Genomic DNA, 26,832 nt, shown 5'->3' on the forward strand with positions numbered 1-26,832 from the left:
AGAACCACAAATATATAAACATTTGAGTCTTTGGTTAAACACTACACAGAGAAATGAAATTATATAGTCACCAAAAAAAGCGCATGCAAGAGTATAGTGATTTCAAAATAAATGTATTTGATGGAGACCTATAACAATCATTGGAAATACCAAAATAAATGTAATTTTCACATTTTCATTAACTGTAGACCATCTATAGCAGGTTATTTACTTTACATTTGTCCTAAAGTTGATGATTAAATTAATCAAAGAGTCTAATCAGGACCTTTTAGCTTGCCAATGAATAGGCACTAGCAGTCTTCCAGACATTGTGTGGATGTGATGCAGAGGAGCTACTGAACTCGCAGTGACCAGGGTCACTTAGGAGTGGCAGCGTCACAGTCCCAGAATAACACTTGATACTAAATGCTTGGCTCTATATTCATCATGGCAAATAGCTGTTGGTTTACCATTTTTCCAAACATTCATTTGCAGTCATGTGCTAACAATAAATCCCAATAGCACACATTTCACATTTGTTTCAGAGAGTTGTACAGTGTGTACAGCATACAACACTCCTCTCTCCCTAGAAACCCAACAATTAACGGTGAAAAATGGAAGAAAACTCCGGGATCTGCAACGGAAGATGGATCCCTCCCCAGAACGGACAGGTGTCAAGTGTCTTGTGTAAAGATTCTGAAAAAGGTAATGAAATTACAACATAGAGCGCCCAAATGACCAAATTGATAATGTGAATGACAAAAAATGTCTAACTTGATCGCTGTTTTTAAATTAATATTGCAGGTTTATGAAACATATCAGTGCTTTACTGCAGCTTGCAACTGAATAAAAAAAATACCATTTGCAAAGTTACCCAGAGATCAAAATGGCACATGGGTGCTGGAGTTGGTATCACTGCACTTGTAGGCTATGTGTGTGTTTGTGCGTGCATCACCTGTTGACAACAACATCTATCACATCCATAAAGTTTAAGGATTAATGTTTCCCTGTAATGGCTTGGTTATGAGGAGGAAACTGTAATGTGTGTGTGAGTCGAAGAGAGAGGAGAATGTCCTTAAATCACTGGAGCTGGCTAACCAGGGCCGGCTGGCCTGTGTTGGACCTGTTAATCAAGCGTTAAAATGGCCTGTCATAAACCACTGGCCAGTGATTTCAGCAAACAACCTTAAGACCTAGGAACATTTTTCTGACTGTCCTCTATCCATCCAACCATTTTAAAACCCAGGCATACAAAAACATAAAATAAATTCCCATTCACAGCCGTTACAAACACATGCGCTCACACAAACAACATGACCTCACCTGGTGTCCACACATGTACAGTATAGAAATCAAGTGACTTCATCAACCTAACACAGATGTTCTCTCTTACACACAAACACGTGAAGACACACACACGCAACATAAACACACTCATTACACGCACATGGTGTATCAGAGCAGTGACAGTGACGCAGTTCCCAACACTATTGCGTAAATGAGAAGTGGTAGCATGTGTTGTGAAATGCAAGATAGAAAGGGAGAGACTTGAAGCGAGTTTGTGGTGCATGACATCACTTGAACTGTGTGTAGCGCACAATGTAACAGCTTGGGATGGATTTCAAATTGGCATGGATTGCATTATCAGCTCTTTTTTCGCTGAAGACAAACAGTCCAACCAGTGGATCTGCATGTTGGGAGAGAGATGTGTGTATATTTAAATATAACCATTTGTTACAGAATAAAATGACTGTAACTTGGATTCTGTTTAAAATATATGTTTCCAAATAATTTGCTAAATCCCACATTACCCGCTGTGATAACAAATAGTCATAACCATCATGGATCAAATCAAAACAGTTTGGCAGCGGAGCCAGATGTGAGATGTAGCTACAGTGAGGATAATGTTACGTGGGAATGTAGGTCAGTAAGTTTGTTTGACCTTTGACCTTAAACCCCATATTTTTTACAGACAGGGTGACATCAGCCTGCTCTAGAAAGCTCCCAGTCTGGCTGTTAAAAGCCATGCTGAGGTGAAAGTGCCAGATACTAATGGCTGGTGTAGCCTCTGAGTTATGGAGGTAGTTGTAATCTCAGTGGCTTTGTCTGCTCCAGGGCACCAGCCAGAGACTTCCTGTCTGCCTCATACGCTTTTTAGTGTTAGTGTGCACTCTTCACGGGCAAGCGCGCCGTAAAACATCCCATATCTTCACTGAAAACAAAGCTCAGTGATTCACATCCACATGGGGGAAGAGCCCAAAACAGAGTGACATCATCACAACTTCCTGTTTCTTCTTGTTTCCCTGGCAACCAGAATGTGCATACTCTAGGCGATTGGTGGATGATGAGTCAGTGGGGCTTGGTCTCGTTTTGAACTTCAATCACAACAAAACCATATCCCTCTGTTCAGCTGCAGGCCGGAAAGCCTGACCAAACATGGCAGAGATATTACTGCATGGCTTAGCTCAGCAGAGATGTGAATGACCAAAGTCCCCTCCTCTTATTTTGTACAATGGCCAATGGGATTTAATGTAATCATATAAAGGATATTGATCAAATACCATATCAGGGAGCATTTATTTATTTCAGTCAAAATCAGGATCAAAACACTTTATTTAGGCCAATTTGACAGTTGCTTTATTAAAAAATAATTAAATTAGTTGTATAAACATAGAGAAGTTAAAAAATGCACATTCTACTCCAATAAACAACGAGAATAATTATGTATATTACAATATGTACAGTAGTGCAAAAATATTAATATCGATATAAATTCTGAAAACAAGAAAAGTGCTGGAATTAAATGTGTTACTTAACTGAAAATCATTTATCAAAAAGATACATTTGGCGGAATGATTATCCCTCTCTTTCTCATATATCTATAACATGATAAACAATACGATTTTAGTACAAATCATAATGAATAACAACTTATTTAATTGGGAATCTCTCCATGGACAAATCTGTTTATAGTAATAATAATAACAATAATAATGATAATATGAATTTGTTTAAATTAAGATTATTATTATCCCTGTTATAATTATTATTAGGGCCTATTATTATACTAGCGTTGGACAAAAGTGTGTTAGCCTGATATCAATGGCTATTACAAACTCATTACCTCATCATATTCTCAGTTTCGTTTTTTGGGATCAATTCGGTAAGAAGCCCTATTACATTTGACCTAAACTCAAGCCTGCTTTTGTTTCATAATAATCCTTTTAATGTAAGTTAAAAATAAGTCATAACTATCAGAAAAGATGGGAAAGCATTGAGGGTACTCATTTTCCGCATATAAACTAGATGCAGACACTCGGACCTCCCGTTTCAGACACACACAGAAAGAGGGGAGGGAGGGGAAAAACCAACAGTGTCTCATCCGCCCACCCGGTCTGTCCCGTGTCCCGTCACGTTGCGGTCGGTGTGTCTAGTTGTGTGTCTGTCCAGGTCCGCACCATGCCGCTGTCCCGTCCCGTCCCCCTACCGGCCGGTGTCCTAAACCCCGCCCCCCTTCAGCCCCTCTCTCCGTACGGGACCGCAATGATTTAGAACTTCAGGAATCCCACGTGACGTCACCGGGTGATGTAATGCTTCTGTAAATAGATCGTATTGTAATCTCGCTCCAGTCCAACGTGGTTCCTCTCTGGAGCGCCGCTCGTCCCTCTCCACTTGTAGGTAAGCCTGAGCAACTTTCATTCACAAAACTTTTAAACTCAAGTGACGCGGATACACTGTGCTGAGTTTATATTCTGAAGTGTATTTCGTCTTTATTTATTTTTGACGCTATGGAAAGTTAAGATTTTTTTTTGGCTTGGCTGTCCCGGTGAAGTCTCATCATCAGACGGACGAGGTTGAGCGCGAGTGTCTATTTGGGGGGTGTGACAGCACTCTCCATACAGCTGTGCCGGGTTGTTTTTTAGTTGAACAGGTTGCTATACGGAGCGTTAGGAAAGGAAACACACCAGCATGTTCTTGGGACACATACGGGCACTAACCGTCCGGCTGCAGGACGAGTTTCTGGCCGGATCCGCTGCTTAAAACCTACATTTCGGAAGAAAAACGTATTCGATATTATGTTGTTGACATCCAAACATGGCAACTTTGAGAAGTAAGTAAGTTGCTTCTTTTGTTTTAGCTGGACATATTGTACAGGATTCTCAAGCAGGTGTTTCTTTAAAGTTGTATTATGTCATTTATCATGAGTGAAAATAGAGGACAGAAAAAAGTCTTATATATAATTATCCGTCTTGAATTGACAGCGTGTTGTCTGGTCCGTTGTTGGGTTTATGTATTAAGGATGACGTCATTCCGCATTGATGTAATCGTCCTGACAGAAGGTTTTGCTGAAAATGTGCTGAGTCTGCTCATCTTGTTCAAGTGCTGCTTAAAGTATAGAAAGAGAGCTAGAAAACAGTGGATGATATTTATGATTAACATTAACTACGCTTTCTATTTATTTACGCCTTAATATATCACATTATGTAGCATTGCACCAAGAAAGACTATGAACCATGTGCAGTAAAAGGATGTAACCATTTGACTGTTTCCACTGATTTTCTACTTTATTTATTTATCTATCTCTCTTTCTATCTGTAATTGTGTTGTTGTGGACACTTGCTTCATCATTCCATGTTGTAATACATACACTCACACACAAACACTCACACACACACGCACCTATGAAGTCACCTCTACTTGCAGGGGTTGGCAAATGGGGGCTGAGGCAGGTTTAAACCTGTCAGGAGTAGGCCGACAGTGCATCCCTCCCCCTGCCGCCTCCCACCGTCATTCCTTCTCTCTTCCATTCATTGTGATTTCCTCCCTCTCTTTCCCTCTCTCACTGCCACTTGCCCTTCCCATTCCTCTCACCATCACCCTAATGTCCCTCTCCAACCCCCACCCCACACACTTTCCATTTCTTATGGAAGAGTGTACTTTTGTTGCCCTCTCTTTCTCTCTCCTCACTCTTCTCTTCAGCTCTCACTTTCCCATGACACAAAGACCCACTTTGCTGTCTTCTCAGCACTTAATGCTCACACAAATGCAAAGTTTGCTTCAGGGAAAAGTGTGTAAGTGTAAAAAGTGCCCCTCGCTTTTTTTCTTGTTGTCATCCCTGCCATCTGCACCTTTACCGTTTCCTTTCTTCCTCCTCCCTTGAGTTATCAGTAAACACTTACTGTGGTAGGAGGATGAAAAGTCAAGCGAGGGTCACCCTGCTGACCTCTACAAGTGTGTGAATCTCATTTGGTGACACACAGCTTCGAGGTATGCTTGAGGCCGATGAGTTGAAGGCTCCTTCCTTTTCTCTCAGTGGAAAATTAGGGGTCAGCAGCAGCACTTGAAATAGTTATAATTACCCCCAACAAGGCTTAATATCTCCATTCAAGAACTGAGTGTGTTGATCCGAGAGTTAGCGCTACATGCGGGTTCATCATTGTGCTCTATTCTGTCTGTGTTGATATGTTCACCCTTTCTGATGTTGACTTTATGTTGATGTTTTGAAAGCATTGTATCCCGCGATGAAAGCTTTATCGCACTACATTTACACAAAAATAAATGACGTAAAGCTTTAATTCCCTTTGGCTACCTTCATGTTATTAGTTATATGTAATGAATACAGTATTTATTAAAGCACTTCCTCATGAAAAATGACTATGTAGCAACGCTGCTGCTCTCCCACTGGCACCAAAGGGATCATTTTCCTACAAATAATGTTGTCTCTGGGTGAAACATTTATCATCTGTAGCATCTACCTCATTGCACACCGCCTCAACAATAAAGACGTGATAATAGCAGGATTAATGGATCGTATACGAGCTCACTGTGTGATTTATCTAAGGACACTTTCTCTGAGTAATTAAAGAAGAGCTACAAGCGTCCTGCCGAATTAAATCATCACACAATGAACCGTGCCATCCGTAGTGTGCTTCACACAGTAAGGATGAATTATTTTGTGCTTGCTTCTTGTGTTTTGCAGGCTGGTGTATGACATGAATGACAAACAGGACAGGCCTTATATGTGCGCCGCACCCGGCTGCTCTCAGGTCAGTTTGATGCGTGGTACACCTGCGTATGAGCTGTAATACAAATATATTTGCAGGAAAATGTATGATTGTTAGTATCAAACTAAATTATCAACATGGAATACAGTCATCTATTGAAGATTAAATAATGTTGTGAAGTCATGGTTCTCAATTGTGGACACTAGCAGGCGGATTAATGGGATTTAAATTGTAAAAATAAACAAATATCATCAAATATAAGGTAGCATACTCAGTTCTGTGCCAAAGAGCCATACAAAAAAATACAATGAGAGTTAAATGTATAACACAAACATTGTAAATATAATCAACTACGTTCAGACCATTGTGACTGATTAGTCAGCGATAAGAGACGTCAGCTGATTTGATTGAACATCTCATCCCATGTGTCGTGTCATGCAGCTACATGCATCTCTTCATATCTTTCTCACTCTGTCTGTGTGATGCAGCGCTTCCAGTTAGAAGAGCATCTGACCATCCACGGACGTAAGCATGAGATGTCCCTCAAGTTCTCCTCCATCAAGGCGGATTTGCCCTTTACAGGTGAGAGAGCACAAGACGGGGGAAAAAACATTTAGCCAAGAGCTAATAGTTGAGTGTGTGTATCCCCATAAATACTGGTCTTGAATGTTCACTTCTTAGACGTGCTATATACAGTTACACCCTTTGGAATGACCTGGATTTCTGCATAAGTTGGGCATAAAATGTGTTCTGATCTTCATCTAAGTCACAACAATAGACAACCACAGTCTGCTTAAATTAATACCACACAAACAATGATATGTTTTCATGTTTTTATTGAACACACCATGTAAACATTCACAGTGCAGGGTGGAACAAGTACGTGAACCCCTAGGCTAAAGAGTTCTTCAAGAGCTAATTGGAGTCAGGAGTCAGCCACCCTGGAGTCCAATCAATGAGATGAGATTGGAGGTGTTGGTTAAAGCTGCCCTGCCCTATAAAAAATACACACTAGTTTTGAATTTGCTATTCTTAAGAAGCATTGCCAGATGTGAACCATGCCTCGCACAGAAGAGCTCTCAGAAGACCTACGATTAAGAATGGTTGACTTGCATAAAGCTAGAAAGGGTTACAAAAGTATCTCAAAGCCTTGATGGTCATCAGTCCACGGTGAGACAAAGTGTCTATACATGGAGAAAGTTCAGCACTGTTGCTACTCTCCCTAGGAGTGGCCGGCGTCCTGTAAAGATGACTGCAAGAGCACAGCGCAGAATGCTCAATGAGGTGAAGAAGAATCCTAGAGTGCCAGCTAGAGACTTAAAGAAATCTCTGGCACATGCTAACGTCTCTGTTGACGAATCTACGATACGTAAAACACTGAACAAGAATGGAGTTCATGGGAGGACACCACGGAGGAAGCCACTGCTGTCCAGAAAAAAAAATTGCTGCACGTTTGAAGTTTGCAAAAGAGCACCTGGATGTTCCACAATATTCTGTGGACAGATGAAACCAAAGTTGAGTTGTTTGGAAAGAACACACGACGCTATGTGTGGAGAATCCAAAGGGTTCACATATACTTTTTCTTGCAACTGTATCACTCCGTTGTCTGCATGTGTGTGCGGTGAACTCTTTTCAGGATCAGTTATTGACGAAAAAAATGATGACACAACGTTATACAATATGAAATCAGATAAGCTCGATACAGGCTTCCTTTGCTCAGATAGGCTGTGCTGTGAAACGGAGCTGCTCATGTTGCAACATGTACAGTATACTCCATCAGATTTGACAGAAAGCAGTGATAACGCTTTCAGTGAAGACCAACTTTCATAAACCTCCGAAGATATTTTTAGTCCTTGTTTGTTTATATTGCAAAGTGAGAGGTGCAGGGTTTCAGGTACAGGAGAGGAACTTGAGGGAGAATTGATGCAACTAAATGCTTTTGGATGCCTCAGTTTGTTACTGTGTGTGCCAGGGTTTCACAATAACACTTAGTTTTCTGATTTAGTGAAAATATTTTTACCAACATCAGATGGACAGTTTAATCAGTGCAAAAGTGGCTTTTTGACTGTAAATATACCACTGTTTTTTTATTATTGATTTGATTGATTGCATAATTGTTTTGTCTATCTTAAAATCTCTCAGAAATATTACAAGTTGACATATTTAATTAACTTTTTTTATACACAACCAACAGTCCAAAAAAACTAAAAGCATTTCGTTTAAGCAGAAGCAGATGTAATGCATTTATGTTTGAAAAATGCCTCGACCACAGTAATTGTGCGTGTGATTTCCTTTTCCTTTTCTTTTTTGACTTGATTTTCCCACAAGTGGATCGAAAAAGGGTCAGCATAACTCTTTTTGAAGAGCTGCTAACCCTGAAGAGAAACTATTAATATGTCATTAATTATCATGGGATTATGCAGGGGTGTGGTGTCCCATGATAGTGTTGATGCTATTTAAGATGCTTTTTGTGATTGCAAAAATAGACAAGGGGAAAAAAAGGGCTTTAACAAACGTGCAACAGAAAATTATCATTCTCTCTGCGTCCTGCAGCCTGTCACGCCTCCTGCAGGAAATCTCATGTCAAAACAAAGAGCGCAGCTGACCTTTGACCCCTGCATGTTTAGGCGGCTCAGAGATACAGGCTGATGTTATCACGGAGAGAGACAGAGCAACGCTCAGAGGAGACTTGTTTCTCCTCTTTGCATAACAGATCGGACAACAGTCGATTTACAAATCAAACAGCTATAACAGGAAATACTTTTATGTTGTAGCAATTCATTAATTTTTCTTTTTTTGTTCGTATTTCCCGCTTCTAGACCAGACTCCGACGCCAACCCGGTTTTTGCAGAACTGTGAAGAAGTTGGTCTTTTCAAGGAGATAGAGGAAGAGTTTCTTCAAGCACAAGAAGAAGAAAAGAGCAAACAGGTAAAATATTTCTGACTAAACCTCATCCTAACTTGAGTCTTAACAGCAAGAATCAAGAAACAATATTGACTTGTGCCGTGCTGTTGATAGGTGTTTGCTTATGAGCTCTGTCAGATAAGCGTTTTGACTGACACCCGAGTGTGAGGGAGATAAAACCAGTCAGACTCAATTAGACGATTGCAGATATCTGACCGGCATTGAGGAAAGACACACCGGGCGATCACATTCCCCCCTGTAAATTAAACAGCTACACATCAAACACAAAAGACACTTACACCTAAACAAATGTACGCACTTACACGTAAAAAATAACCACACAAACACTGACTGAAAGAAGACACCGCAAGTTTAAAATTGTCCCAGCTGATTGTCGCTCACACTTCTCCCCACAGACGCTTCCTCATAATGGGCCTTCCTGTATGAACCAGCAGCTAAAATCCCAGCTTCAGCAGCAGCACCCCCAGCCACCGCTGCACCACCCCCAGACCCACCCCCTGCAGCACCCGCAGTCCCACAGCCCCATGATGGGCCCCAGCTGCAGTCTGAACGCCCAGCAGGCCCTGTCGTCCCCGCAGTCCGGATCCGTCATCACCCAGGCTCCTTCAGCCCTCACACACTCAGGGTGAGTACGGCAGCACACACACCTTAAAAGGAGAGTTTAAAGCTGGTGTGAAGAAGGGACTTATCCATAGTCAGTGTGTGAGCTGCAGTAAAGGATGGTCAGCATGCTGCCACTTTGGAGAAGTATGTACAGGCACAGAAGATAAATAATATACAGCTGTGGAAGGGGGCAGCAGCAACACATATTTTCATCACCCTAAAAGAAAGGACCACACAAAAAAATAAAGATCACTTTAAGTGTGAGCTATATAAAGAGCATGTAACGCTTTACCTTGCTATCGGACAGAACTTTCCGCCAGGGAACTGAAGCCGTTTTTTTGTTTGTGTAATTTTGTTGAATCCAAACTAACCTTTAAAAACACTTTAGTCACCAAAAAGCATATATACTGACCATTCAAGGCAGCGGTAGACAATAACTCTTCTCGGCGGTAAACTGACTTTGTCAATGGAGCTTGGTGGCTTTGACGAAAGCGCAGGTAACAGCTGCAGATCCCAAAGGAAAGGGCTGTCTCGGGGCAGGGTAACATGGTAAAATACTCCAAATATAGCGTACATTTTAAATGATAATGCATTTATTTGAAATGGCTAAAATACATTTTGCCTACAAATGTTGTCCACAGCAGAACTTGGCTTTGCTTCCGTGCTATTTCTATTCTTGGGGATTTACTGAGCACCTTGACATATTGATAATTCCCTCATAAAACCCTGCTTTAAAAAACCCGAACTATCCCTTGAAGGCATCTATTTTCAGCAGCAGAACGTATTGCCTTCATCACATATAGACACACACACATATTTCCTTTTAATGTTGCCTTTTCTCACTCTGTCACTCCTGTTTTGGACGTATTATAAATCATTCTGCCTGGGCATTTCCCCCTGCATAATTTATCACTGCACTAATGAACTGAGAGAAAGGAGGGAGAAAAATAATACAAACATCAATTTACTGCAAGAACAAAGTCATAGCATTAGAGATTGATAACTGCTGCACACACCCACTCAGACCCACTACCACTGCCACCCAAATACTGCCTGTGTTGTGTCTGTGAGGCTCAGAGCCTGTGCAGCCTCCTCGGCTCCGCGGTTATCACCCGTCCTTCAGACAGATTAGAGTAAGAGTTCCTGTCTTTCATCTGAGCGGCTCCCAGCAGCTGCTTTCCCTCCGCCTGACATTTCAACATTGGATTTGGATTTATGTCATCTGAATATCTCGTTACATTTACCCTGGGTTGAATTAACAATGTTATACCCATTTTTCTTGGAGCATGCTGTTTGATGTGAAAAATAGTATTGTTGTATTTCAAGCATGTCAAATATAATAAATTATTAACTGATTAAAATACCCAAGACTTTAGCCGATTAAAAAGTAACATTGTAAGCGGCTCTTTAGCTGTAAAAAATACATTCCAGTTTACCTCTAATGTGGACATTTTGTAACTGGTAAATATCTAAAATTGCATCTGTCAATAGATTATGATCAATCTTTATATTTATAAGTATTTATAAAATATGTTAGTTGAAATTATTTAAAAAAGAATCAAACAAAAATAGTCTCTAACATGTTCTGTTTCTCCATGCTATAATTAAACTTGAAACTTTATTTATTGCTTTTGCTTGTAACCCCTTGTAATCTTCCTACTGCCATTTCATATTTACTGCCAGCTTCTTTCACAAAATGTAATTTAACTGCTACTTCAGTGATTTAATTTGTCTTTTCTTTCACTTTTCCATAAAATATAGTTCTTAATTGGTTTGTCTACTAGCCATAATGTCACCGAATAAATCAGAAGAGGCAGTTTTATAATAACATTATACCGTGGGAACATTATGAATACATGGTCAGTCCTTAAAGGGGAACACTTGCAAATCTAATAATTACAAAAAAACATTTCCCATGGCCTCGGAACGTTTATTCAACATTTGTAAACATAAGCAACTCTCCCTTAAAGCCAGACACTAGAGAATAAAGTGTCAAACTTGTGATGTGATCAAGTATATACTGTAGATCTGCTATATAGACAATGACTGGAAGACAGATTTTGTGTTCCAACAGAATGTTTTTGATCTTTCTCTTACCCACAGTAGCATCATTATTTGTAATGTTCCCATTTCCTAAACCAAAAAGAAAATGCCCTGACACACTAAGAGCATGCCCCTTGGTGATGTCAGTGTTACCTCAAACATCTTTCCAAACACATTGTCAATGAAGCAGTGTCAGACCTGATACCTGATGATATCATACACTTGAGTTTTTGGGTTTGAGTCATTTTACAGCCTACTCTTATCCCGACACCCTGTCCTACAAAAAGAAAAGCTCTCTCATTCTGCTTGCAACATATAGTAGATAAACAAAGCCTCTTTCCCACATTAGATGAACCAAAGGGCCAAAGTTACATTATAAAGTCCAAACATCTGTCCCGGGGCAGACAGGACAGGACTGTGGGCAGTGACTGAGGCTTGATAATGGCGCATCAAATCAGTGCCAGCTGAATCCAGACAGCATGTTAGTCAGTGAAACCAGCTAAGTGTTGCTAAACGAACCACGGATCGTGTGTCTGACTGTTTCCTCTCGTGTTTACGACCAGTTTCCATAGCGACCTGGTTTCTAAATGTGTCTGGCTGTTGTCCCGGTAGAACTGTTGTGGTTACGTGAGGAAATGCTGTTTTGGTTTGTCTGTGTTGTATGTTAAACGGGCCGCATACCCCAGATTCAGTGGTGACATCATTGCGGGTGACATCATTGCGGATGACATCACCGCGGCCACGGCTGCCCACGCTCTCTAATTGGCTGAGAGCCAGAGCGGTTAGCTCAGCACATGGCACCCCGGGTCTCTGCACCCCCCGCTGAGATCCCTGAGCTCCTCTCCTCATGCTCAAGCTGTCACTTTTTTCCATATCTCTGTTTTCGTTCACTTGTTTCGCCTCATTACAGTTTCGTTTCTTAACCTCAAACCTCTGTTTACGCCTTCCAGCCCACAAACAATGACAATTTGATTGTTGTTTGTTTTTTGAGGGAATGCTTTTGTCCAGATTGTAAGTGTTTCCTCACCCAGATCATAAAACAGCTCATCTTCTCACTTGCTTTTAGTGGTTTGTAGATAGTTTGTTTTATTTGCCCCACATTTCCACCTCTTAGATTTCTTACCCTGCTAGTGTTGCCAGGTTTGACTGGCTCGAGGTAATCCAATAAGATCCTAAACCCCACCTTCTCCCCTTTTCTCTCCTAACACTCACATGCACGCAACCTGAGATCCTCCCTGTTAAACTCTGAGGCAGGAAAATAATTCAAGAAGTTGAGTCATGCAAAATACGGTCACTATAAAATGTAAAAAAAATCCTTAAATGAAATATATTTTACAGTATTCGCAGAGGAATCGATGAAAAATAATTCAAATTTGATTAGAGCCAGATTGGTCCACATTTGGCAAAACTGCCTCCACCTCAGAACAGTGGAGGTAAATATAATAAAATGGTTGTGCGAACAGCTTTGAACATTTGTTTTTAAAATGATGGAAATAGAAACAACTCTTTCCAGAAACAGATGTCTCCAGAACAAAACCGATAATCCACAGAACAAAAGTGTTTGATTCGGATTATTTCTTTCTAATGAACAGTAAAGTCTGTGGATTATCCCGAGTAATTGGGAACTTGTTTCTGAAAAGACAGTGGAAATCTCTAACTGTTTAAATGTATTTAGCACCTCAAACACAATTCCAATTGGCTTCAAAGTGTTGGGATGGAGGCAGAAAACTCTGAGATGGATATTTAAAAAAAGGGACACAATCTGTTTCTCTTGAGGTAAATAAGTAAATGTGTTGCCAATGCCAATTGTTGGTAAAACAAATCAAATAGGATTTAACCTAATCCATTTTCGATCATAATGTCATTCATTATTTCACCCCTAGTTTACTTTTTGTTGACCATGTCCATTTATCTCTGCCATTTAAGCCATACATGTTTAAACCTGCACCCCTCTCTGAACTGGATAAGTGAAACTTTAGCTGTGGATGTCTCTGACTCGTCCCCCTCTCTCTCTCTCTCTCTCTCTCTCTCTCTCTCTCTCTCTCTCTCTCTCTCTCTCTCTCTCTCTCTCTCTCTCTCTCTCCCTCTGCGGCTGACCACAGGCCGGTTCCCGGGTCGCTGTCCTCCCTCCTCCACATGCGAAACAGACACAGACAACCGCTGCCAGCCTCCTTACCTGGCACGCTGCCAGACCCCGCCATGCAAGGGGCAGCTGCTCAGCACATGCCTGTAAGTTCCAGAGACTCACACACATACATTTGCATCCAGACATGCATGATTTATGGATGCAGGTATAGTGGCCAAAGTGGTCAAGATCCTCGAGTTGGAAATATTCATGGCTGACAGAAAAAATCACTTCACTCTTGTGTATGAATTAATGAAAAGTGTCAAACTCCAAATGGATGTGACCTTGTGAGGAACTCTTTATGCTGGAGGTTATGTATGCGCTATAGCTTTTCCTTGTAACGCTTGAAAGGTTATTTTTGTGTCAATTCCTTTCCTTCTTCAGATGGAGAAGCAAATGTCGTGTGTAATGGGTTTACCCGGTCCTGGACACAACCACGCCTGTTCCTCGCCTCAGGTACTGAGCACACATTTTCTTATTGTTTCTCACTGATTATTCGTTTCCTTTTCCTGTATGAGCACAACATACATATATACAATTGCTGACAACAGTTAGTACAGCTGGACCACTCGTGGCTTCTTGAAAACCTATACCAAGGCCATTGTTTTTGGAATAGAGCTGATAGTAATTTCTTAACCATTCTTATACTTGCACAGTGAGAATAAAGCTACAACCAGGAGCTGGTTACCTCATATTAGCACAAAGACTGTAAAACAGGGGAGAACATATAGCCTGAATCTATCCAGAAGTGACTAAATCAGCCTTTCCCAGCACCCCTAAAGCTCACCTATTTAAATGTTATATTTCATCTTATTTAATCTGTACTAAAACTAACATGTTAAAGTGTCAATTTGCCGTAGTAGTCCCTGTAGGCGAATGCGAGAAAAATAAATGAATGGCGGAAAAAAAGAATACAAATTGGGAAATTGGGTGTTTGACTGAACATTTAGATTCAACAATAATTTGAAGCGATTCTGTAACAGACTTCAGAAAGATAAAGAAAATACATTTCTGCAATTTTACTCACAGCAGCCATGTTGCAGGATGTCGTTTTGTCCTTTTTGCCGCTCAACTAAGGGAGCGTTCCAAAAGGGGAAAGGCTGGTCTTTGTGTCACGGTTTATCTTTCTATGTGCCTTTTTATATTTAGTGCTATCAATCTTCTTATGTAATTCTCCAACTGAAATTAAATAACTATATTACTCAAACTACTGTCCCATCCCTCTGAAATTGAAGCCACAAAACACACACTCTGCCTTTGGCCTATTATTCTCTAATCAGGACAGGCGGGAAACAGAGTGTAATTCTACACTTTAACCAGCACGCACGCACACACACACACACACACACACACACACACACACACACACACACACACACACACACACACACACACACACACACACACACACACACACACACACACACACACACACACACACACACACACACACACACACACACACACACACACACACACACACACACACACACACACACAGGTCCCGCACCACAGGAAGTCCTAATCTACATGCTCTCCCTGGCTTTTCTTGGTTGTTTTATTTTCCTTGTGTCAACTTGCTTTCAATCTCTACCCTGGTAAATTTTACATATCCTCTTTCTAGGTGCATGTAGTATAAATTGTTAAATATGTGTGCTATCAAAAGCAACTTCAAAGGGAAAACTGTGAAAACACCCTGCGTCCACCCAAACACACGGGTTATGACTTCATGTGCAGAGCTTGTATATAGAGTGGCAAATGAAAAGTGGTCTCAGGTTTTGGAGCTGCTCAGGTCGCAGGTTCAAATCTAAACCTTACTTCTTTGAATACAACCCCCTTTTCTCCAGACACATTTAAATTGTATTCTATTGTACTTTAGTCTCGTCTGGTGTTGTGTTTTACAATTCCAAGGTATGAAACATGACCCTGCTTCTGTAAAACCACAAAAGGGGTTATTAACATGCCTCTGTTGTACAGTAACTCCACTCTCAGCTGAAGAGGAAAAGTAAACGTCCAACAAGTGGATCAGTGTTTCATGTACAGTTCTGTCTTCATTCACTGATCCCTCCAGACAGAAATATCAACGTGGTGTGTCATCCAGGCCAAGGAGACCCATGATGTAATCACAGGCCCCAGTGTCAGGCTGTTTCTATGTAGTAAACAGAGCTGAGATACTCACGTCCCGTCCTGTTTGGTGTGTGTGCTCGTGCGGGTGCGTGTGTGTGCGCATGAGTGTGTGTGTGTGTGTTTGACTGGCAGTGGGCTGGCTGGCACAGACCGACTCGGTGACCTCATCCTTGGCAACGGCTAAATGTGCTCCCTTTTTTCGCCGTTGAATGGCTGAAGGGGGGGAAAAATCTGCTTCTTCTCTTAGAGAAATATTGTGTAACAGGGAACAGATAGCAATATTGCCAGAGAGAGAGAGAGGGAGGGAGGGAGGGAAGGAGGAAGGGTGATGTCATGCTCTAAACATGACCTCTCCCTCCTCTGCTGAGGGGAGGAGAAAGGTGAGATGAGGTTTAATTTAGCTCTTACAGTCTGTTTAGTCAGATGATATGCGGGAATGATAAAGTGTGAAGGTACCAAGCTGCAGACTGCAGCATTTATTGGAACACATTATCCCTCTTATCTACAGTTGTTTTCACAGTTGTGGATAATTGGGAGAAAAGCCGATGATGGGAGATAGTGGCTGAGAGCGGTTATCATTTTAATGTTGAGACATTTAGCTACTTAGAGGTAGAAAACTGTGGGATACTAAGGCTCGTTTGACCCGAAATGGCCCGAAGTGGCCTGTATGTTTGATAGCTGATCTGCTTTTAGCATACACTGTTTATATCTGGATAAATATATCTGTACATACAGTCTGCAGTTGTTACCAATTTAGTCGGTGTCGGGGGTCAAGCACACCAAGTAAGAGTTGTGAAACATGTATGTATGACAACAGCTCTTGGTGTTAAGTGTTTAGTGTGTCACATCGTTAGGTTTAATAACCCTGTGGGCAGTAGTGGAAAAAGTACTCATCCTTTACTTAAGTAGATGTAGTAATACCACAACCTAAACATACTCCATTGCATGTAAAAGTCCTGAGTTCAAAATGCTACTTAATTCGAATGAAAAAGTAGTCATTACGCAGATAGGCTTTCTTGGGTGTTGCATTATTATAGAATATTATTCTGTTTATTTATCATCACTTAAAAATACATATAAGAGTTTACGTACTGTATATTTTGTGGATCCAAGTTTGGATACTCTGTTTACTAGTGGGAAGATTATTATGTTTCATAAACCGTAAACATGTCATGTGTTTTTAAACTTTTTATGTAAATTGACAGCATTGAGCATTTAATAAAGTGGCTTAAACAGAACTCAACCCCACATCCATCTAGGCCTAAATGGATTTAAGTTGTATTTCATTCATTGACAAAAGACTTTCAGTGATTCAGAAACTATATTTCACTTGCTGTAAAAGTCCTTCCTATGTCCTCTTATAGCAGGTTCACAAGCCTTTGAGACATTCGAGAGTCTGTAACGTTCCTAGAGGCCATGATACAATCAGAAGGAATCTGCTGTTTAAATGAGAAGATGTGAAAATATACAAACTATTATGAGAGTGTCAATTACTGAGGTTAATCTCTCTTAAGGATATGATATGTACAACTCTTGACTCACAGCACACAGGCTTTTCAATAGCAGAAATGTGATATGTGTGAGGTATGCATTGGTTTGGGTGATTGTTGTGATGTTTGCACATGTGGTCATATAATTCAAAGCTGACATCATATCTCATACATATACAAATCTTGTTATTTTCAGCTGGTATTTAATGTGTTACGCAACATCAAATGTTTTTTTACAGTGACTCAAGCTGTGGAATGTACTTTAACTCAAGTACTGTACTTAGGTAACATTTTGAATGACTTTTATTTTACCTGAGCATTTTCATTTAATGCTGCTGTGTGCTATAATTTAAATCTCCTAATAAATATACGTTGACATATTCTTATAGGTTAAGGTATTCAGCAGCAGTTTAAACAAAGTAGTTCAAATGAGCTCTGCCTTAATGCATCAAAAATCGAATACAGTAATTGAATATATACTGTATTTGATTTTGGAAATGACGCATAACGAGTACTTTTGGTATTTTAAGGATCCAAAAACATTTATGAATTTCCATAAATAAGATTTTGAATTCAGTACTTTAACTAAAGTATTTTTAAATGAAGTATTGCTACTTTCACATGTTTAAAATACGAGTACTTATCCACCACTGAGTGTACCACATGAATACTTAAATATATATATTGGTCTTTTTTTGTCTCTTCTCAGAGATCCAAACAGACGCTGGGCCATCATTTCCAGCAGCACCACCCTGCCATGGTGGGCATCAACAACCCTGTGACAGCCATGGATCACATGATGGAGATGATGTCACAGCGTCATCAGGCTCCACCACTACAACACCACCCTCATCCTCCTCATCATCCGCAGCTTCCTGCTCCGCCCATCACTTTCCAACAGCGATGCCACGCTCCGCCTCCGCAGCACATGGGAAGTCCCCACAGCCTCCACCAGCAGGCTCACCAAGCCCCGCCCCCCCACCTGCACCAGGGCTCGCCTCCTGCACCACCCCTGTCTATTCCTTCACAGGTACGATGCTTTATATTTACTGCTTAGCCCAGTGATGATGGTGAAATCTTTATATCATTACCATCAGTATATATACTGTGCCGATGAAGGACCTACTGTGTGGAGGTTTGGGAAACATTCAAAAACACATCTGTTTTTTTTGCTAGAATACAGCTGAACATTTTCAAAATGGGCTGTTTATCATGAACTAAGTCTTCATTTAAAAATTCACACTTGAGACGACTTTAAAATTGCATAAGTAATATATACACTATACATATATTATTCTGCTTTCAGTCTGTTTTAAGTTCAAATATATGATTGAGGAGGATTGTGCACTAGTGTCTATATGATTGTTTTGTTTTGGACTTGTACACATTTCGCCAAATCATGTCCACAAAAACCACATCACATAGACATATCGTTTTTTTATTTGTTTGTTTTACTTTATTAAAATGTAATGACAATGTTATCAATATTATGAAAAGGATACGTTTAATAAGGTTAGGCTTCAGATGAAAACTATTGGGGGAGTATTCATTTACTTTGGTTTGAACCGTCATGACCTACTATTGCTATTCAGAATTTCTATTTGTATCTGAGTTGTATAGAACAACCAAAATATGCTAAACTAACTACATTTCTTCATTACGGCATGGTAGGGTTACTTTTTAAAGGTCTTTTGTTTTTTTGCAGTTATCACCAGTTGCGCAGCAGATGCATCCATCCCACTCCCAGCATTCAATGCAAGCAGATAGTAGCTGCAGCAGTGGAAGTGGAAGTGGAGGAGGTGGAGGAGGAGGAGTAGGCAGCCACCGCCGCAGGAGGACGGCAGACCAAGACCCCGACCAGCGCAGGCAGAAGTTCCTGGAGCGAAACCGGGCTGCAGCCACCCGCTGCCGACAGAAGAGGAAAGTGTGGGTGTCGTCGCTGGAGAAGAAAGCTGAAGAGCTGACACACACTAACCTGCAGCTACAGGTGGGACACACTCCGCACACACACACACACACACACACACACACACACACACACACACACACACACACACACACACACACACACACACACACACACACACACACACACACACACACACACACACACACACACAAGTTAACACAATCTGCACTTCAGGGATACTAACTGCTTCTCACTGTGTTTCCAGAACGAGGTGACGTCACTGAGGTCGGAGGTGGGTCAGCTAAAGGAGATTCTGCTCACCCACAAAGACTGTCCTGTCACCGCCCGGCAGAGAGAGTCACAGGGGTATCCCAGTGAGTAAAACAACTGCCCCCCTCGCTAGACATCTCACCAGCTTTTCCAGATGCCTGACACCAATCATCTCCATCCACCACTGAGGGAATAATTCAGAAACTTTGTATGTGCACATAAGCGAATACCCCATGGTGACATTGTGTTTTTATGCAAAGCCCCCCCCTCAGCAAAGAGACAGAGACCTTAAACTGTATCTAGCTGAGTGCAACTAAACGGCACTTAAGAGTAAAAATTCTGCTTTTAACCCCCACAGTCTCCAAATATTGGTACATGCACTTTTATTCCTATGGAGAGCCAATCGCGGGGAAGCACTGCACTCTCTTAACGCTCCATTTAAAAAGGAATGCATTTTTCATTTCCATTTTCATGCTCATTTAATGAACTCATACTTGATGGTATTTGAAATACTCTGGAGTGAAATGCAATATCTTGCCATTTTGCCTTGCATGAAGCTAGCTTGGAACAGCGTGCCCATCTTGCACTCCAGACAGGTTCAAATTAATGTTCGACAATAATTGAACCTGTATGTGACCTAAAAAGGAAAGATAAAATATACTGCACCTTGTGGCTTAAAAGAAAGCAGCCATTATGTTTTAAAATGTTGAGTTTCAGAGAACAAAGATGGATGCAATATTGGCATGAGTTACTTTCGTATATTTCTATTGTTGTCTTTTTACCTGTATGTACAGTATTCATTTGTTAAAATAAAAGAGATATTTTCCTTTAATCTTAGCTGTTGTGTTTTTTTTTATTAATTTGCATGCATAATGCTTACAAACGGTGCTCACAGAATGGACAGTCCTCACAGGATCGGTGTGTCTGATTGACAGCTGTCTCTGATTCCAGCTGCAGGGGTGAGCCCCGCAGGAAGTCCCATCCCTGCAGGTCCCGGGCCTCATCTGCAGGCCGTCCAACACAACAGCATCTCCACCTCCTCGGCAGCTGAAGGCATGACAGGGCACGACCCCACGGCTGGACTACAAAGATGAGGGGGGGCTGATGAATTACAGCCTGGATTACCTAACACTTAAGTCCGACTCAGCATCATGTATTTGCATTATGGATGAAAATGCTTAATTGGATAGGTGAATGTATACATCCATTTGAACATTGAGGTATTTTTCAATATTATTATCATCTTTTTCTGGTTGGAAAGGAGACCAGAACCACATACTGATACATTTCCATAACAGGTGCAAAAATGACCTTTACTTAGATGGTTACATGGCAACTGGATCCTTTCTGCAAGCCTGCTTCGCTCTGACTATGCACACACACACCATCATAAAACATCTGTTGCTCTTATATCTTGCACTAATTTAAAAAACATTAGTTTTATATTTCACACTCTATGCCTTCTAGTTGATGCCCAAGCATCTTCTCAAACCTGTATTTTTCTACAAATAATTCATATTTACACAACAGATATTTAATTTAATTTAATCTACGTCTGTCTTGGAAAGCCATTTAAAACGCGGTTGTACAGACTTTCCATTTGGGCACTTTTTTTGTACTTCTCACTAAGACACTAACTTTAATCTGCACCTCATATTTCAATCCCTGTCAGGTAATACAACATCTCTTATTCTGGTCATTCAATATATTTATTATAGATCTTTTGAAATATTGTTTATCATATAAAACATGTCAGAATTATTTTTGACTCAGGAAACCTGTGATTTTGATAAATTATATGATATTATAAATATCTGATTGTTTCTGTACATACAGTATGGTCTAGTCTGCCATCTAGTGACTGGTTTTGTTAGTGGTTATTGACCATGATGGCTGGAATGGTCAGCATAGTGGATCATCAGGTGTGTGGTGCAGTGGGTAGTGCGTTGGTGTGCGTCAGCGGGTCGCAGGTTCAAACCCCACTGCAGTCAGCATGTCGTTGTGTCCCTGGGCAAGACACTTCACCCCAAATTGCTCCTGTGGGGATTGTCCACAGTATTTGTATAGTATAGCTTTGGATAAAAGCGTCTAACAAGTGACATGTGTTATGTTTAGCCAGTAAATAGACATTAGTAATCTGTATTACGCAAAGCAAAGAAAAATCTAACATTGAATTTGCCTGACTGATATTTACTATCAGCAAAGTGTCCCAAACTAAAGGACTTAATGTTGGTACCAGCTGTAGACTCTTGGACTTTTTTGTCAAAAGATTTCCGTTCTGACTTCCTGAGTGTCTCGTGATATTAATACATCTTGTATCCATGCATTTGTGCATATGTGTGCACAAATGTGCATGTGTGCCTGATTTGGACTAAGTGTGGGAGGCACTCCACCCTGTCTACTCGAACAAAGGGACTGACTAACTAATCCCAGACCTCATCTTGACATGCATTCAAAAGCACGGATGCACATGCACTCACACATGCGCTTCTCCAACATGTTATTGCCATTATCTTCCACTCCCTAGCACATGGTGCAGGTCTCCCTCTAGAGCACTTAATATTAGCTGCGTAGTAAAACATCTCATTAATTGCAATTTTAAATAAAATAAATATATTTTGTTAAAACTAGTATTTACCAGTCAATTAAAACTATAGAAAACTACAGAAAACATTATCTAGCATGCTTGGCTGAGGTCAATAACAACTACATATACAACATAGAGTTCAAGAGGTTAACGCTAGTAATCTTTCTGTGTGAATATGTTATTTTTATAAACATATAAATATTGAATAATCTTTTTATATTTTCTAGAAACATAATCCCTTTGTGATGGACATTAGCTGTGGCTTAAATGAAAGATATTTGAAAGCCACAGAGACAGTCAAATCTGAGTTAAATCATCTAATCATCCAATCAACACTCAAATGACAAATCAATCACATTGTTGGGGACTTTACTTCTTTGTGTAATGAAGAATTATATATAAAAGTACAAAACATGATAGATGTGATACAAACGTGTGTGTCCCTGCCACCAGCAGCTATCATTACATACTGTACAACAATGAGACAATATGATGTCTATCAACTCAACGTTAGCACCTTAGTCGAAATCAGTGAGCAATCATTCTTGCTTACACACAATAAGTCTTACTTTGACAAACACTCGCAGGTGCAAGGAAATGAAAGAGGAAAGGCACAAAGCAGGAAAAGGAAGTCAGAGGGATTGTACTTCCTCTGATGTCTGAAAAGGCACTGATGAGCACAGCTGTTCTATTGTCACTTCAAAAGTTGTCTTACGGTCAAGTGAAAAACCAAAGACACAAAATAGTGGGATTGTTGACTTGGTTTGTTCACAGCCATAAAATCACCCAATGTGTTTAGTATGGTACTGTGTCAACAGACGGAAATACACCAACCATTGCAGCCCAATTCCTGTGTTGCTGTGGTAGATGAATTGAGATGTTTACAATTTGGAATGTTTATTTCTAGTCTTTTAATTTTTAATGTACAATGCCATGTCTTTTTATGCTGCTGCAACGCAAATATTTCCCAAATTGGGATCAATAAAGTACTTCTTATCTTATCTTAGAGTGTAACACTTTAAGATATGTTATGGCTCTAGTCAGAAAATCTCTGCATTTCACTATCTCTACGAACACTGCTGCTGTCCAGAAAGCGGTCACAAGGGAACTCGATGAGGTCCCCTTCCTCCAGGGGTGCAAGTCGTGCGGGACGGCTGCTCTGGTAGGTGGTGAAGTCAGCTGACACCGAGGCGGCGGCCATTGCGGTACGAAACGGTCGCCGGGTGGAGTACATGTGCCGCACGTGTACCGCCGTCTTCCTCTTCTGCAGCCTCCTCTTCAGGCTCCGCCCCAGCCAGACGCTGCCGATGACCAGCAGCAGCATGGCGTTCCCAGCCAGCGTGGCCACTGTCACCAGCTCGAGGTCAGAGGTCAGCATGCCTCCACGGCTGAACCCCTGAGGAAGAGTGACCAGTCCTGTGCAATGTTCACGAGGCGCAACCTGGCACACAGATCCTCCCACTACTCCCTCCACACACACCATGTAGGTCACATCTGAGCCGAGTTCTCGAAGGCTTACGGAGCGAGCTGTGCCGCGAGCGTAAACGTACCGGGGGAAACGATCTGCGGTACCAAAGCGGTCAAACTGAATCCGATAGTGGACTTCATCTAGGCCTGGGCCAAGTCCTCCTGAGTAGCGGTGATGATCCCTGGTGGTCCAGTAGATGGTGACAGTACTGGATGTCACTTGATCCACTGACACATTAGTGATATAATGGTGGTTGAACTCACATGGATCTGTGATTACTGGTAGAGCCTCCTCGTGATTTGACCTCAGAAGGTCAAACTTTTCTCCTGACTGGAGTGTGGAGGCAGTGATGAGCCCTGAGTTTGGATCAGTGGAGTTTCTGTCCTGGTTTCCTGTCGGTGTTGAAATAGCTGTTGGTTCAGTTCTGGATGTAACATTTGACCTTCGTCTACCATTGCCACGTTTCCCAGGAGCCTCTGCCGCAGGTCGTGACCTTGGGCTGAGTGGCCCTTTGTTTGGTTTCTTTCTTCCTGGTGAAGAAGATGGGTTGGCATCCTCCACACCTCCTTCGTCCTCCTGGATTTCCTCCTCCTTCTGTCCTTCTCTCTTCCTCTTTTCTCCCTCTTTTTTCATCATAACTCCAAAGCTGTTTGCCTGTCTCAGATCGTCACCTGTTTCCTCCACCTGGACTTCCTCACCTCCCTCCTCCTGCTTTATTGCATCCACCTTCCCTATCTCTTCCCCCTTCATCTTAACCAACACACCCCCTCCTCGGCTCTCCTCTGGCCCAGCTTGGCTACTACACATATGGGTCCAGTTCCCGAGGGGCTGCAGCTGGGAGCTGTTCACATAGTCCAGATATTTCCCCCTTAGAGTTGCAGGGTCATGACACTGCACAAAAACAGTCAATAACTTTCCCTGAGAATGCGCAGCAGTCATCCATCTTTTCAGCTCCTCCAGGCGACAGTCGCACGTCCAGTTGTTGCCCTGGAGATCCAGGTTGTAAAGCACGTTGTTGAGGGCAAAGATGTCTCCTGACAGGCTGGTGAGCATGTTGTTCTTCAGCTTCAGTACCCTCAGATGTTTAAGATGGGAAAAAGCCAAAGAGTCCACGTTAGAAATACGGTTGCGACTGAAGTCCAGCTCCTCGATGCGTTCAAGAGAGTCCAGGAGACCGGCTGGGATTTCCTCCAGCTCGTTGCCATCAATCAGAAGCTCTCTGAGGCTGGACAGCCCCTTCAGAGCCCCGCTGTCCAGGCGGGAGATTCTGTTGTTGCTCAGGGACAGTTTGGACAGCTTTTTCAGATTTTGGAAGACGTGGTTTCCGACGTGCTGAATTTCATTTTCAGACAGCAGCAGGGTTGTCAGAGCTTTGAGTTGGGAGAAAGTAAGGGCATTGTGCACGGCTGACTGCTTGTTGTGGGCCAGGTTTAGAAAGCGCAGGTTGATGAGTTTAGAAAAAGCGTTTCTGTGAATGTGCTGCAGCTTGTTGAATTCCAGATGGAGGTAATGTAGACTGGTCAAACTTTTAAAAACAGAGTCCTGCAGAACTTCTATTGAGTTGCCATCCAGACGCAGTTTAACAAGAGTATCCAAGTCAGCAAAGAGCTCTGGTGTGATCTCCTTAATGTTATTATCATTTCCACAAAGAATTGTTAATTTCTTCAGGGATTGTAAAGTCCCAGCAGGTATACTTGATAAAATATTATGTCCCAAGTACAGCTCTTCTAACTTGGAGAGTTTCTCAAATGCTTTTGGGTGAATAATTTGTATTTGATTGTACTGTAAATTCAATCGTACAAGGTTACTATACCATGTGAAGTCAAAGGCAGAGATGTTCCCAATAAAGTTGCCCCCTAGGCTGAAGATCAGCAACTCCTCGGGCACATGCGTGGCAGGTTTGGGCACAGTGCGCAGCCCTCGGTTGGTGCACATGAGGTGCTGCGGGTGCTGACAGTCACAGCGCTCGGGACAAAGGATTGTCGCCGGTGAGGAAGAGATGAATCCATTGAGCGACAGCAGGATGAAGCAAATCCCCGTCAGGGAATTGCCGGTCTCCATTCCCACTGCGCAGGAGAGACTGGTGCAGCATTCGCTTTCTGTTGTTCAGGTGCAGTCACCCCTCTCCCCTCTCACGCTGCAGATAGACTCGTCCATAATCCACTTGTTGCTCTTAAACATGCAGAGAAAAGTGCAGTAGGCTACACGCGACTCCACCACCATTTTCTATAGAGCAAATTAATTAGTGCAGTGCTCTCTGATGCTGTCTGAGGGAACGCTCACCACCCCAAAAGCCTCCATCCCCCAAGTGGTCATCTGCAGCGAATTACAGAGTTCATGCGCAGACCGTGCTCTCAAACACACACACACAAAGACCCTCCCCCGCAACTCTGCGACCCTGCCAAAACCAGATGTGCACAAGTCTTCACGCAGGAGATCCAGAGCGCTGCGCGTTCACGCACATAATCAAACCAATACACACGTACACGAGATCTAGAGTGAGAGAAGGAGAGTGAAACTGAGCTGCCTGGACCCTTTGACCGTGTTTTATGCGCGCCCCCGCAGCCACCGGGGGTCTGAGATCTGGATCGGATCCCGGGTATGGACAAAGCAGAAGGGGACATTTACTTCCCACGAAATCCCGAGGGGATCCCGAGGTTTTGGATGTCCTTGCAGCGGGGTGCAGACAGAGCAAATTTACTCATGTAACAAGTATAACAAAAAGCTTAGATGGATATTGTCACCGGTTTTGATTGATATGAAAATGATCATTCATAAAACAGCTGTAATGAATAGCTATTTGCTGCATCCTGATAGAAAAAGAACAGACATAGAATAAGTAAGTAAGTGTAATCTATAATCAACACATCAACAGCTCAGTCCACACACTAAAGACTACAGTAGAAACGCCATCATCATGCAGCAGCTTCAGCTGTAATTTACCATTCTCTCATTAACACGCTGGGCTGCTGGGGCCACAAAAGAGGACAGATGGTTCACATTTGCAGATGAGGAATTTGGGAAGTTAAGTGTGTGTTAAGACTGACGAAAAGAGGTGCCAAATCTCAGTTAAAGATCTCCCCAACTTGAAAGTTTGGAAATAAATGCAGGGCGAGTCGAGCACCATTCCCTGCTTGTACATGAAAGTGTATGCTCCAGTTCAGTCTGAAAGCATGCAATGTTACTGCAGAAACATCAGCACATTTATGGCACATGAGGTAGAGTGCTTACTAACTGAAATACAGTACATACATATCAAGGTTTTCCCATCTTTTCTTATACAGCTCTATTAGATCAGTC

General features: G+C 41.8%; 2 protein-coding genes across 4 annotated transcripts; one reads left to right on the forward strand and one right to left on the reverse strand.

The window, feature by feature from the left end:
- The first annotated feature begins 3,484 nt into the window (after window positions 1-3,484).
- Window positions 3,485-21,984, forward strand: LOC117455612 (cyclic AMP-responsive element-binding protein 5-like). 3 transcript variants are annotated; one of them, XM_034095180.2, is made up of 11 exons: window positions 3,485-3,657; window positions 5,960-6,026; window positions 6,473-6,566; window positions 8,804-8,913; window positions 9,306-9,535; window positions 13,659-13,785; window positions 14,066-14,137; window positions 18,008-18,328; window positions 19,004-19,285; window positions 19,473-19,581; window positions 20,429-21,984. In XM_034095180.2, the coding sequence occupies exons 2-11, from the start codon at window positions 5,973-5,975 to the stop codon at window positions 20,569-20,571; spliced, it is 1,542 nt and encodes a 513-aa protein (XP_033951071.1). In that variant the 5' UTR covers window positions 3,485-3,657; window positions 5,960-5,972; the 3' UTR covers window positions 20,572-21,984. The 3 variants fall into 3 exon arrangements, with proteins under 3 accessions (XP_033951071.1, XP_033951072.1, XP_033951070.1); XM_034095181.2 differs by having other exon boundaries at window positions 3,485-3,653; XM_034095179.2 differs by lacking the exon at window positions 3,485-3,657 and adding an exon at window positions 3,710-4,090.
- A 237-nt stretch (window positions 21,985-22,221) lies between these two features.
- tril (TLR4 interactor with leucine-rich repeats) lies at window positions 22,222-25,998 on the reverse strand. Its single transcript, XM_034093999.2, has one exon. The coding sequence runs from the start codon at window positions 25,591-25,593 to the stop codon at window positions 23,101-23,103; it is 2,493 nt and encodes an 830-aa protein (XP_033949890.1). The 5' UTR covers window positions 25,594-25,998; the 3' UTR covers window positions 22,222-23,100.
- Window positions 25,999-26,832: the final 834 nt, after the last annotated feature.

The sequence above is a fragment of the Pseudochaenichthys georgianus genome, chromosome 11, assembly GCF_902827115.2.
Source record: "Pseudochaenichthys georgianus chromosome 11, fPseGeo1.2, whole genome shotgun sequence".
Classification (NCBI taxonomy): Eukaryota; Metazoa; Chordata; class Actinopteri; order Perciformes; family Channichthyidae; genus Pseudochaenichthys; species Pseudochaenichthys georgianus.